At 36.9% G+C, this 13,998-nt stretch overlaps 1 protein-coding gene across 1 annotated transcript in view; it reads right to left on the reverse strand.

The window, feature by feature from the left end:
- The window catches only part of LOC143891340 (uncharacterized), a 46,869-nt gene that overhangs the window by 13,597 nt on the left and 19,274 nt on the right, over positions 1-13,998 (reverse strand). The window contains exons 26-44 of the mRNA XM_077395933.1: positions 11,137-11,320; positions 10,439-10,510; positions 10,291-10,359; positions 10,114-10,185; positions 9,941-10,012; positions 9,753-9,824; positions 9,518-9,589; positions 9,347-9,418; positions 9,139-9,210; positions 8,981-9,052; positions 8,802-8,873; positions 8,638-8,703; positions 5,676-5,741; positions 5,530-5,565; positions 5,356-5,399; positions 4,116-4,498; positions 3,839-4,034; positions 3,199-3,280; positions 370-545 (exon numbers count right to left, since the gene is read on the reverse strand). Of these exons, the coding sequence (XP_077252048.1) occupies positions 370-545; positions 3,199-3,280; positions 3,839-4,034; positions 4,116-4,498; positions 5,356-5,399; positions 5,530-5,565; positions 5,676-5,741; positions 8,638-8,703; positions 8,802-8,873; positions 8,981-9,052; positions 9,139-9,210; positions 9,347-9,418; positions 9,518-9,589; positions 9,753-9,824; positions 9,941-10,012; positions 10,114-10,185; positions 10,291-10,359; positions 10,439-10,510; positions 11,137-11,320 (1,950 nt within the window). The remainder of the gene's footprint in view (positions 1-369; positions 546-3,198; positions 3,281-3,838; positions 4,035-4,115; positions 4,499-5,355; positions 5,400-5,529; positions 5,566-5,675; positions 5,742-8,637; positions 8,704-8,801; positions 8,874-8,980; positions 9,053-9,138; positions 9,211-9,346; positions 9,419-9,517; positions 9,590-9,752; positions 9,825-9,940; positions 10,013-10,113; positions 10,186-10,290; positions 10,360-10,438; positions 10,511-11,136; positions 11,321-13,998) is intronic.

The following is a 13,998-nucleotide window of genomic DNA, read 5'->3' on the forward strand; positions in this document are numbered from 1 at the left end:
ATCAGTGCCCCTTTCTTTTAAGCATTTTTCCAAAAGGCTACTGATATTAGTGGTACCGTATTTTAATAATTGCACAAACTCAACTTGGCCTTTCGTTTTTAAATGGCTCTCCAAGCCGAGTTGTGCAATTATTAAAACACAAGGGAGTGCAAACATCAACAGCCTTCCAAAATTGGGACTGATATGTGATGCCACCATGTTTCGATAACCGGAAGAAGTCACCTTGTTTTGCATGTGTTTAACCACTGTAAAATTGGGACTGATGTGTGTTCCGCCATGACCATGACCATGATCAGAAGGGCACTTCACTAGATCATTGTAGGGAGAAAAAAAAAAACAGAAAGAAAGAAACAAAACTTTTGGTCTTACCTTCGTTAGGCACGAGAGTAGCTCCAGATCCAAACACTCCAAAGCAATTCAGAGCAAGGACAAGGACAAGGAAAAAGCGTGTAGAAAACATCTTCAGCTTGGAAAGAACGTCTCCAAAACCCAAAAACTTGAGATCACTTGAAATCTGAGAGCTGAAGAAAGAACAGAATTCGTGGGTTTATCGACGTTGAAGAATTGGTTTCTTTCAAAATAGCCAACGTGGGCTCAATTATAAAAGAAGTATTCGGATTAGGGATTAGGGCTCAATTATCAGTTACTATATACTTTAAGAGCTGTAAATATATGTGAAGAGAGCAGCTAGCAAAATGGGAACCGTAACAAGCAAAAAAAGGTGTTCCTATATTGTATGGACACATGCAGAGAGAGAGAGAGATAAAGAGAGGAACCCGAAATTTAGGTTCTATGAAAATGACCAAAGCAACCCCATATATTTTATTTTATCGGAGGGTTAGGATCAACCTATGGAAATGATTTTTGGGGCACGGCACAACCTATTTAGGCTGTGTCCCATCTTATGGACGGTTTGGATCATCCTATGGTGTCGGCGGTACGGTACTTTTTGAATAATAATGGACTACAAGGCCTTTCATCATATAAAAGCTCATTTTTGAAGAACCCTGTAGGTGTGAGAGCTACTTGCAACTTGGCAAGCTTGGATGACAATCTTCAATCACTTTGTTATGTCGTTTTCTCTTCATTATAAATCAAATAAAACGGTATGAGAATGGGAAAATAGTGGCTTTCGTGTTATTTGAATGGAGAACCAAAGACCTTTTTGACTACTTAAATGAGAATCCATGGATGAAATCTAATCCCGGCCACATGTTTCACCCATTCTCAAACAAGAGTTAGAAAAAACGTAAAACCCATTCCAATAAGATTGTATGGAAATAGAATAAGGAATAAATTTATCATGAGTCTATGGTTTCATCATTTCCCGGAGGCTTCGGAATTTAGGGTTCAATCAATTTAGATATTTGATAATTTTAGATTTTGATCTCTAATTGTTTAGTATAGGTAGGACTTTTAGGGATTAGGGTTTTTCTATAAATAACATGTACTCAGTCTTTTTGAAAAGGGAATGAAGAAATTTATCACAAAGGTGGATTGACCCTTCCCTCGAAGTAGATCAAAAGGCTGATCTTCCCTCCAAAAAGATCAAAACCGCTGCAAACCAATTTGGGTTTGTAACATTCCTCCTAGGAAATTATCATGTAACATAACATGATGCTGCATAAATTCAACCTATCTAAGAAGCAAAAGTGAGGGGAAAGAAGATACATGACCTTTTGGTGTCCTCAATGTTCTCATACTTCGGCCTTAGTCCTTCAGTTGGCAGGTGATTTTTTTGGGCCTTCAAGGATCTTTAACTCAAGACTTCTGGCCAAGACTTATAAAAATTATCCTCTTTGGATGCTTAGGGCCTTGGCCAAGATGTGGATACCAAAGCAACGAGAACGACGGCCATGGAGTTTATCTCTTTATCGGATAGTTCGCAACCATAAAGTGAGTTTACGATCATAACTAAACCCTAATTCTTTATGTTCTGAGCTTTATGATGGCAAATGACCTGAGTCTGAAATTTATTCCACATGTGGTATTTGTTACGAACCTGAATCGGTTCGCAATGGATTTGATCTTCTTTGAGGGAAGATCAGCCTCATGATCCACTTTGAGGAAATGATCAGTCCTCCTTTGTGAACAAAGACACAATTTATGGGGATAATTTTTTTCATTAATTAAAAAAGGCTGTGTACATGTTATTTATAAATAATCCCTAATTTAGATAACCCTTATCTCTAAGAATCCTACCCATTTAGTCATATAACATTCCATGCGCCTTGAAATCAACCTTGTCCTCAAGGTTGGATTATTGGAGAAACTAATTTATTCTACTTGCATCGCAAATCCTATCGCGCATAGTTGATATTAGCCTTTCATGTTCTTCAAATATAGTGGCCGCGATCATTCGAACCCCACCTTCAAAATTCAATGTGATCCAAGTTGGAAAGAAATACGATTTTTCATGGAGTCGCATCGAAATGACAGGATGATTGAATAGTTGAACAAAATCAATATGCTTTCTGGTAATGTGTTCTTTCGTATCGGTGGTGCGAGCTCGACTATGAATATAGATGGAACCGAGACCTTAACAACTTATTAATATGTTGGTTTGGCTATCCTCTTCACTAGCCCGAGTATACCACTATTTAGAACAATTTTCGGAGACAACAGGCCGGAGATGTTCAACTAACTCAGCCTTGTCACTATCAATTCTTACACTTTCCTCGACCCGAAAATTAATATTTTCAAGATTTTGCTTTTCTTCAACTTGGTGCAATTCCTCAATCACTATGTTAGCCGAAGTGGGATTCATATATTGATTTTGTTAGCTTTTTGAGGTGTTTCAAGGTTGGTTTTGATTTAGTTATGGATTATAATATTTCACCCGAACACCCAAGATCTGGAGACTACAAAGGCCTTCCGTTAATGCATGAGAGTTGCTCAACATTGGAGTGGTAACCACAGAATGTCTTCAGTCGAGACTACGCAAAATAGGTTGTCTACACCAGCTGCCCGAAACCGGATCTAAAATCTAATGTAGATATTAGATCAGTTTTTTGAAGGACAGAGTTCCATTCAACGCCATATTGAATTTTGCTGTGCAAGGGATCAATGGCTTCGATTCCAACTTGGATATATGAATGATGGGAACCTCAATCTGTCTATGAGGTGAAAATCAATCGAGTGATCATTGTGCAAAAATGGATACCAATTAGATAGCTTAGATCCTCTTATGATTAAAACAAGAACACAATGCATAATGCTGAAGCTACAAGCCCAACTATAACACCAGCAGGTATCTTCTTGCCTTTCGATACTAGAAAATCTGCAAGAAGAAAAATAATATCATTATTAAGGTGATTAATGATAGAAAAATCGTCCAAGAGGATTCACCCAATAACATAGTGATACAAAAAAAAAATCAGGAACAGGTAGAACCAGATTTAATCTTTTCCCCAAAAAAAAAGGAAAAGAGTTAAAACTGATGCAAACCCAATTGGAAAGAAGAGCCTCAAATCTGAACCAGATTTAATCTTATTATTAAGGTGATTACTGATCAAAATGATGCAAACCCAATTGGAAAGATGAACCTCAAATCGGTTCAAACTCAATTGGATTTCAATAGGCTGAACCAGATTTAACCTTTTCTCAAAATAAAAATAAAGCTTCCATGAATATCTTACAAAATTTGCAATTTATATTTATCATTTGCATTTGCATGATCTTTTATGGGGAGTGCGTTTCAAATGTATCAGCCAGAAATAAGTATTATTTAATGTAAACAACAGCATATAAGACTTGTATTGGTCGAGTTAGTCTATATTAATTGATTAGAGTAAACCATATACAATAAGAAGACGCCAACACAAAACATGCAACATACCGGGATCCACAGAAATAGCTGATATGAGAGGACCATAGGTCCCTCTGTCAGGGATGCTTGTTGTTCCTTTTCCACCCCAATAGAAGAGGATCTCCAAAGAGTTACTACTCACATTTGCAGTAAAACTCTTCACAACTGCCTTATTAGAACCACCAGCTTCATCTTTAATACTGAAATCCTTCATCACTAGTTTTCCCTGCGTAACACAAATCTCAACATTCCTGAATTTGGAACAATAACATTAAAAAAAATATGTTTTTTTAATGTGATCAGCTACCTGAATATAAACATCAAATATACGCTTCCCGAGGCTGCTAAATGTTTTGTCGTCTGTGAAAATTATCTCCGCAAAGTGGAGTTTCACAGTGTAATTCCCATTTACCAAACAAAGTCCGTAATAAGTTAGAGAGAGCGGAGAAAGGCGTGCCGTACTATACAATTCTTGGTTAGGAATATATAGTCTGGAATTAGCTGTTGTTGTGTAGATGTCATTATCCTTGCCATTGTCCAAGAAGTTCCCAGTGCTGCTAAATGCCCAATTTTGTTTGGGACTTAAAACAAATTCTGAAGCACCGCCTATGTTGTCATCTTTTTCATATGTGGCATCCCTGTTGATCTGGACCTCATCTCCACCACAATTTATACACAAAGAATAATAATCTGCCATTATGAGATCACTTCTGTATTAACAGTAAATTGATAAACAGCACTGAAACAGCTAATTGTTTCAACCAGGCTCTCATGCTAGCCAAATCAGATGCAGGACTCCACACAATTTTACCCTTGAATATTCTTTCCTCTATTTTCTAATTTACAGGTATATATAACTTGAATATAAGGTTTTTTTTTTTTTTTTTGAATGATAACTTGAATATAAGTTCTACGATATTTTAATCACTTAATATTGACAATCTCTAATTGGAACGGACTTGATTCCCCAGGAATATCGTAAAAATTAATAGGTCAGACCTCAGAGTGTACTTTTACTTCATAGTTCAGAGTGTGCTTTTGCTTTTTTAAATTGCATTTGCACCTAATCATTCAAAAAAAAAAAATTGCATTTCCTTCAAATTTTAGAAACATGGCACCTTTTGTTTTCCATACGGAAAGGTTACGGTTAGTTTCCATATTTTTTTTCTCTGTGTGCGCGAGCGTGTGTTTGTGTGTGGTGACGGTGGTGGTGGGGTTGCAGGTATGTGTGTGTGTGTGCGCTTTTGCTTTTATGTTCAGATTGTACTTTCGCAATTTTAAAATTGAGTTTGCCTCATATTTTAGAACCATCACAGCGTTTGTTTCCCATTTGGCAAGGTTACGGTTGGTTTCCATATTGTGGTATTTGAGTATTACCCCCACTTTTATGGATGAATGGCTAATTGCATAATTACCATTCAAAAAAATGGCTAATTGCATACTCCGAAGGAAACATCAAAGAATATAAATCCAAAGAAAGATTTCTGAACCAAAAATAAAACTTCAAAGTACAACACCATATTCCAATTCCAGAGCTACATACTTACATTGTTGACAAGGAAAGTTCTTTGAGCAATGTAAACCGCCACTTCTACACCATCAATATGTGGTCAAGAACATGTCAGAATTATAACATTATAAAGTAAGCGGGGATTCAACAACACATAGTTTTCTTTAACAACTTATACTTAAATTTCACAATAAGGGATTTAGAAGCTTACATAGTGTTCCCCGCAGAAGAGCTTTCAAACAAGTTGCTGTAGAAGCACACTGAAAATTTCAGAAGTAGAGAGAGAGAGAGAGAGAGAGAGAGAGAGAGAGAGAGCTGGAAAGTTGAGAAATAAAAATAAAAATAAACAAATCTTACACAGTCCCTCGTTGACAATCAGATAATCCAGGGCTTCCCCAGGTAAAATTATTGTAGGAAAGATCACTTCATACTTGCAATATAAACCATCAATTCTCGAAAGGAAAAAATTAAATTGTTATTTACACTAGAAGAACCATTCATATGCTCTAGAAATAACGAATGTTGTGTTAATAGTATGAAATATGGAATGAAACGTTTAGAAACTTGAATGATGAGATTTCAAGAATGTTAAAGAATTGTGTTCCAATGAGTAGTCATGTCAACCCATCCAAAAACTAAATAGACTACTGCGCAAAATAATGTCTAAAGAACCAAAATAACTAAAAAATAATAATTTCAACATTATATGATTTTCGTCTGCTAAAATAAATTGCAATAAAAATTTCAAGTTTGAACAATAATTCAGTCTTGCCTACGGTGTACCCAATGACCAACAGACATATAGTTTACTAACGAAAATAACTTGCAGTAACTGTAAGTTAAAATAAACAATTACATATTAGCAATAGGTGTGAGGATAAGTTGGAAATATTATTTTACTCATCTCATTAGCTGTGTGGGATACTTGGTTACATATATACTTCAAGAATCGTATGTAATGTAAGTTGATTCTCATCCGGAGACTATGCTACAGAAAGAGCTTTCATCTTTCAATGCTCAATAAGATTTCTACCATGGTCTTAGAGAAGGTTCATTCCCTTTTGAAGAATAAGATGGCTATATAAGAGTTTAAGATAACTTTGGGGACTCAATCTTCTCCTTTTCTAGTTCCTCGTATCTAGTTTTTTTTATCTCGTTCTGAATTTTCTAACAGTTGTTTTTTTCATAAACTTAAAATTTACAAAATGTATTTCAATCAAAATTGATAACAAATTAACATAAAATGATCACCTCAAAATCAAGAGCATTATTTTGAAAAATTACCCCCAGGTATTTTGATAATAATAATTCAATGTGCATGCAGCATCGACAATCGGATTATCAGACGAGTCCAATCAACCATGTAGGAGCTGAGGTTCATGAAGGCAAATTGACCACAATGAAGCATCATACCGTGGAGATGAAGGCAAGGTATTCCAGTAGTATCAACCTCAGCGATCATCTACCATTTAAGTCCGCTGCAGATCGGCTCCTTGAGATTGAGAAGGACCTAGTCTACTAGCAAGGGGATTGAGGATGATGGGGGCCACTATGAACGGTTGGCGGAAGGTAAGATCAACTTGGGAGTTCGTTCTTTATTAACAAATCCAGTAGAGACGGGAAGATGTATTCCTAAGTTCAGTCCAATTTCACAGATGTGAAATTTTCCCAATAAAGAAGCCATGATCTTAGGATTTCTAGATTGATATTACCTACCCGTTGAGTGCGGTGAGTCTATATATGTGTTAACTTACCAACTTCTCCAAAAGCTTAAGCTGTTGGAGAAAGGCGTTATTTATCTTTTATACTTTAACACTCCCCCACACGTGTGGCCCACTTGGCAAACAGGTGGCACATGTGGTCCCACTTTGGTCCGACCATCGCATGTGGATTTTTGCTATCCGGGAGGTTTGAACTCGAGACCTTTGGCTCTAATACCATGTTAACTTACCAACTTCTCCAAAAGCTTAAGCTGTTGGAGAAAGGCGTTATTTATCTTTTATACTTTAACAGTATGGATTTTTCATCTCGAAGCAGTTGAGAGAATCTTTTGCTTTATGAAGTCTTGTCCAAGAAAAGGATTACTATTTGCAAATCATGTTCACTAGAAGATTAAAAGCATCTTTTGATGCTGATTAGGCAAGTTCAGTTGATGACATGAGACCTATAACTGATACCGTACCTTTGTAGGTGGCAACTTCATTACTTGGCGCAACAAGAAGCAGTTTGTCTTTACTAGATCGAGCGTGGGGTCAAAAAATCATGCAATGATTCATGGAGTGGCAGAATTACTTTGGTTGAGGCACCTTTTAAGGAGTTCGAGGTGTCTATTCTAGACCCTGTGAGGCGGTATTGTGACAGTCAAGCGAGAATCAACATAACAAATAAACCGGTCTAGCATGATCACATGAAGCACATTGAGGTGGATAGGCACTTCATTCGTAAATGTGTTCTGACTACGGAGATTTATCTTCTCTTTGTTCCTACAGGTCATCAATTCGCTGATGCCTTAAAAAAAGAAGTTGTCACTTTATTTTATCTAAGCTGGGCATGATTGATATTTATGCTCAACTTGCGAGGGAGTGTAGAAAATAATAGTTATTTCTTGTATGGGAATTAAGATTGTATTTGCGGGGTATTTATGTCTTTTCTATGTCATATAGTATTTTATCATTAACATACAGGAACAGCCCAGAGAAGGAACTATTCCAGACACTCCATCTCTCTCTCTCTCTCTCTTAAGAGATAGGGGTATTATGTTTATTTTCCATGGGATAGGTGGAAATTCGTATTGTTGTATTTTTATTTTTATTTTGTGGGAAAACTACTTAAAACCCCCAGTGTCAAAACTTATCTACAAGATTCCCCATAAAGTTTTCTTAATTACCAATACCGTTTGTCCAATGCCTTAAATAACTTTATTTTTTCAATTTTACCCTTACTTATAGATAAAGTTTGAAAACTCTCTCTCTCTCTAACCTGAAACAACTCCAACTACATCTAGGGAGAGCTGATATGCCATTATAAATGTCACATATGCATACAACTCTGAAAAGGAACTGATAATTGCTAGAAGTACATTTCTCAGCACTTGATTCTTTTATTCTATGCTGAGATCATAGGGGTATTTTTGTCTTATTTCACATTGCATGTTAAGTGAGATAATTTTGTCTATTTTCATAATGCATCTTAAGTGAGGGCGATTTCTTCCAGTTGGAACCTATATGCATTGCATTTAGTTGACCGATTAACCAAAGGGAAACAAGGCATGAAATTGAATATACTTTCCAAAAATAAGCATTTAGGAAGAAAAACATACATGTCATAGACTTTATTCAGCAACCAGTCTGGTACAGGTCCAGATAGCAAGTTGCTAGTGAAGTACCTAATCAAAAGCCACATTTTCTAGTCAGAATGATTAAGCAGTAGTTTTTAAAAGAATCATAAAAGTCACCATAAATGGTTAGAAATTAGAATCCTTACATGAAAAAAACTTCTTTCAGTGCTGCAAGATTTGCTGGAATCTGTCCTACCAACTTGTTAAAGCTGAGGTCTCTGCTAGGAAAAAAAATTACAATTTTGTCGAAGAATGGCTAGGGCAAGCAAATAAGAAGTGCAACATGGGTAAGAAAGCTCATTTTATACTTAAGTAATTGACTTACAAGGTTTTCAGGCTTCCCATTTGCCCTAGATATGCAGGGATCTCTCCAGAAATATTACAATTCCTCAATATCCTGCAATATAGATCAGATGTAAGTAGTTCAATACTTCCTGAATGGTGTGCTTCTATGGAACATGCAAAATCTAAGCATTAACTCACAGTGTCCTCAAAAGTTTGTTTTCACCTAGCTGTGGGAAACCCGACTCTGTCCCATTTATGTCACTGATCCTCCTGCATATCAAAATTCCATTAAGACTTACTATCGAAAATCCAGATCCCTTCAATTTTCTTCGCCTATCTAATGGTGATGAGAAATTTCACCAGCCTTGAAACAAATAGTGACATGAACTCAGAACGCGCAACTTACAGGTTTGTTAGGTTTGCCATAAGTGAAATGCCCGAGGGAATAGGTCCTTCCAGACCACTCGCATATATTTCTCTTTCATTCATGAAACGTGAATAAAATAAGTGATAAAGAATGCAATTCAGAATCTTTTACCAAGAAGAAACTCATAAATGAAGAGGATAGAATGCTCACAATCTTCCAAGCTGTGTCCATTTCTGAATAAAATTGGGTATCTTCCCAGTGAAGTGATTATCACTTAACCTACTGCATTGGTGCCTCCAAACCAATCAATTATAGGCTTAAACAATATAGATACATGTAAAAGTATTGAAGTATAATAAATGATATAATAACACGAACTCTAACAGCTTAAGCTTTTGGAATAATTGGTTCTTTCACAAAAAGAATAAGAATAGAAAAGCCTTACACTTCCTTCAAGTTCGTGAGATTAGCAAGTGTCTCCGGCAACTCTCCCGTAAAGTGGTTTGAGGAAACCACCCTGTAAACACAAAAAACAAGCCAGTGAGAGATCAAAATATGCCAAAATTCAAAAAAGCCGCAAATTTAAAAAACCCAGAAGCAGAACAGCTTATAAAGAAGAGTAAAAGGTATTACAGTCTTTGTAGGTTGATCAGATTCCCAAGCTCTGGAGGAAGAACCCCAGAAAGCTGATTGGCCTCGAGGACCCTGAAAATGCATTCATCTTCTCTAAAATCACCAACGAAAACTGACCCAAATGAAATTCAATCAGAATTTCTGAATTTTAGGTGAAAAGAAGCAAAACCTACAGTTCTGTGAGAGTAGAAATGTTTCCAAGTTCCTTTGGAATTGACCCAGATAAGCGGTTTCCAAGAAGAGCGCTGCCCAAAAAATAAAGAAAAAACAAAGCATTCTCTCTATTAGCTTTAGAAAAATGAGTTAATGATTTGCTAAACTTTGCCATTAAATGTGAAGGAAAAGCTTACATTTTCAGCAATGGCAATGAGGTCCATTGGGGAGGTACACTACCGTTGAGAAAGTTGCGAGTGAGATCACTGTGTTCAAAGAGGAAGATGGTACTTATAGAAAAAAAAAATACCCTAATTTTTCATTCGAGGAGTAACAAAAACTTACATTTCTTGAAGGAAGGGAAGCCCTTTAAGTTCCGGTGGAAGAACGCCTGAGAGATTCTGACACTTCAGAACTCTGCAATCCACAATAGAGAATGGTTTAAAACAAGGGATTTTTTGTTTTTTGTTTCCATGATTTGGAGGGAAATAATGTGTTTATAACTTATTTAGCAGGAAACATTATAAATTGAAGATGTTGTGAATAGAACTTGAACTGTCGATTGTACTTTTTTCATGTGACTAATAGTAAAAATGAAAATTGTAGAAAAGGGTTTTCTTTTCTAAACATTTCCAAGAAATTCCTCCGATCAATCATAATTTTTACCTAAAAGGGTCCATTTGGATACATGGATTTTAGAATGATTGATTTCCTCAAAATCATAGATGGGAGAGAAGAGAAGGAGATCCGTTGTTTTCTAATTTCTCGCTCTTCTTTCCGTCAGCAAGAGAGCAGGAGATTATCCCATATTTCCAGGTTTTAGAAATCTCAGGATGGGGAAGAGATTTCTATTAAACTGGATTTCTTACTTAAAATCCAATATTTCTAAAGAGAAGCGAAACGGGTGGTCTCCTTCTTCTCTTATCTCCATTGAGAAATTTGAGGAAATCCAAGATTCTAAATGCCGCTATCCAAAGGGCCCCAAAATTTCTCAAAAAAGTATAAAATAAAAGTAGATGATAGAAATGGTAGAGGAAACATACATGCTTACGACGTGGCAGGCAGTATTGTTGTCGAAGGAACAGCTGCATGTAACAGAATTATAGCAGTGTGTTGTTGTAGTAGTAGTAGTAGGGGTTAGCCAACCCGATTCCCCGCTGCAAGGGTCTACGCTGAAATCCCAATCTGTTTTCCCTAGCTTCTTGCCAATTTGTCTAAGTGATTCCACTACATTAACAAAACAAACACAATAAAAACTTGAATGTTGAGGCTCCATGCAAAAGCAAAAATTTAAAAAAAAAGGATCCCACATAGTAAATGCAAAGATGTGGAAGGGGTTATAAGGGAATCAGCACCCTCCCTCTAATGGCTAGCAGAGAATGTGGATGGGGTTATAAGGGAATGAGCACCCTCCCTCTAATGGCTAGCTTTTAGGAGTGAGTTCTACCCGGTTAATTTCGCTACATTGAAAACAGCCATGGAATGTTTTTGGTGTCTTTTTGCTAATTGGTATTGACACCCATATATAACTCTAGGCATTTGATGTCTTATTTTACTTGCTTTTAGTTTTTTTTTTTTGATAGGTACTTGCTTTTAGTTGTTTATAGGGCTGCAACTCGAGTCGGGTTTTACCCGACCCGCATCGACCCGACCTGAAAATAGCCTGGGTTGGGTTCAGGTTTCATGGGTTTCGGGTCGAGCAGGGTTGAGCATTCAAAAGCCCGCATGAATCTTGGGTCGAGCCGGGTTTGAAGGAGCCCGACCCGACCCGAGTTACATAAGTTATAGTATATACATTTTTCTCTATTGTTAGTTAAAAGTTAAAAGTGAAAACCCACGCATCCACTGTTATTGTATGTGAGTGTAATTTCTGCTTCTATGAGTTGAGTTGATTCAAGTGTTTGATTCAGCATTGTTTGATTATAATTACAACATTGTTTGATTACAGCATTGTTTGATTCAAGTGTAATTACATCATTGTTTGATTCAAGTGTAATATGAGTGTAATTTCTGCTTCTATGAGTTGAGTTGCCTTGCCAAACAAGAATTTTCCTTAAAAAATTGCGTCAACGTGAGAAACCCCGACCCGAGATATTTCTCGGGTAGGGTTGGGTTCTCCAAAACCCGACCCGCCCGACCCGAGTTGCAGCCCTAGTTGTTTACATGCAGGATAGACTAACATGGGTGCTATACTTGTTATGTGCCTATATCAAATAACAAGCAACAAACTTATCCCATCCTTAGGTAGGTATTGTATACATTTTGGAGTGTAGTTTGAATGTAGGGTTAAAAAGTGCGTGTTAGGCTAGGCTTCTCATTTTTTTTACAACTAAATGGATAGAGATGGATTAATGAGATTCGTGAGAAGCGACTCAGCGCCCCTAGAAAAGAGTCACAGCAAAAATGCTTACTTTTGTGGGCTTGAAGCGACTCAGAGCCCCTCCAAAAAACAGTCACATTTTTGGGCCCACAAAAGGCGGAAAAAACAAAACGAAGGCTTACTTTTCTCATTCGCCTCCCCTAAAAAAGTGGGTAACCATTTTAAAGAAGGAACATGGTATGGAGACCGAGAGTAGGACCGATGGGAGAGCCCAACCATTGAGAACATGCCATGTGTGCAAAGAAATATACTTTTTTGTTGATTTTAAACCTAAAGGCTGCGTCAGGTCACTTTGTGATGTTGTGGCGATCATGGTTTTAAATTTCAACCGATTTCGGTGGAGACCGACACCGAAATCGATAAAAACCGAAACGGTCATTTATTTCGACCGAAATTTCAGAATTTCTGTCGAAATTTTGGTTTTTCCGAAATTTGACCCAAAAAATCTTTTTTTTTTAATATTTCACCGAAATTTTGGTAATTTAGGCCGGAATGTAATATTGAATAAAATATTAGTTTTGGGTTTTGTAATTGTACCAGATTTCGACCGAAATTTCAAAGTTTCAGGGTCCGAAACCGGTACTGAAACCGAAAGTTTAAACCTCGGTGGCGATAAGCTATCTGTTCGTACTCTATGTTTCCCTAGGATTACTCTTTAAACAATGATTGCCTAATGCAACCAAAGCCTTTTACAAATTGAAGCTTTATTTTGGGGATGCTCACATTTTTATTTGTTCAAGGATCAAACTATTTCACTGCTAAATCTTACTGTGGAATGGACATGAATGGAATATGAATGATTGATTATTTCCTGGAATATTAGCAGGGCCACCCGTGACTTGTGTAAAATTTACCCAATTTGCAAGCAAAACAGGATTTCGTTTGGAAAAAAAATAGAAGCTGTCCTTCTGTCGGCCTGTCGGGACACATGCTTAGGCTCACATCCACACCAAATGAAAAAAATCACGTAATTCGGCCATTTCACTTCGGTCTTTGTTTCTGAATGAAATCCTGCTTTTGAAGTTTTTTTCTTTTTGGTAGGTAAGCTGGGATTCAACCTCCGACCTCCAGGTTGAAGAACAAAGCCTTGACCATTGAGCTAGAGGCCTCTATGTTAAGGAGATGAGGAAAGGTAGGTGAAATCCACTCTTGACAGCCGGTTAAAAAGCGTAAAAAGAAAAAAAAAAATAGTGCCATTATTAAAATATAGTAGCGCAGATATCAGGGCCCCTTTCTTTTAAGCATTTTTCCAAAGAGAAAACGGTTCCTACTACACATGTGTAGATAAGTTCTCTACACACTAGCTTAAAATACAGTGGGGGCCACATTATTTGGGTGATCCAAACCATTCATTTTTAAGGCCCTCACATAGATAGGGTGTCCATAAAAAATCAGATCCGTAGGATCATCCTAACCATTCGAACTGTGGAGGCAAAAAATGGACTAATTTGTGACGGTTTAAAGACATCCATTTTACCTCCACAAATCGTAGGGTTGGGATGATCCTATGGATCTGATTTTTTGT

This window comes from Tasmannia lanceolata, unplaced genomic scaffold, assembly GCF_043159265.1.
Source record: "Tasmannia lanceolata isolate RefF3 unplaced genomic scaffold, GAP_Taslan_0.1 ptg000013l, whole genome shotgun sequence".
Classification (NCBI taxonomy): Eukaryota; Viridiplantae; Streptophyta; class Magnoliopsida; order Canellales; family Winteraceae; genus Tasmannia; species Tasmannia lanceolata.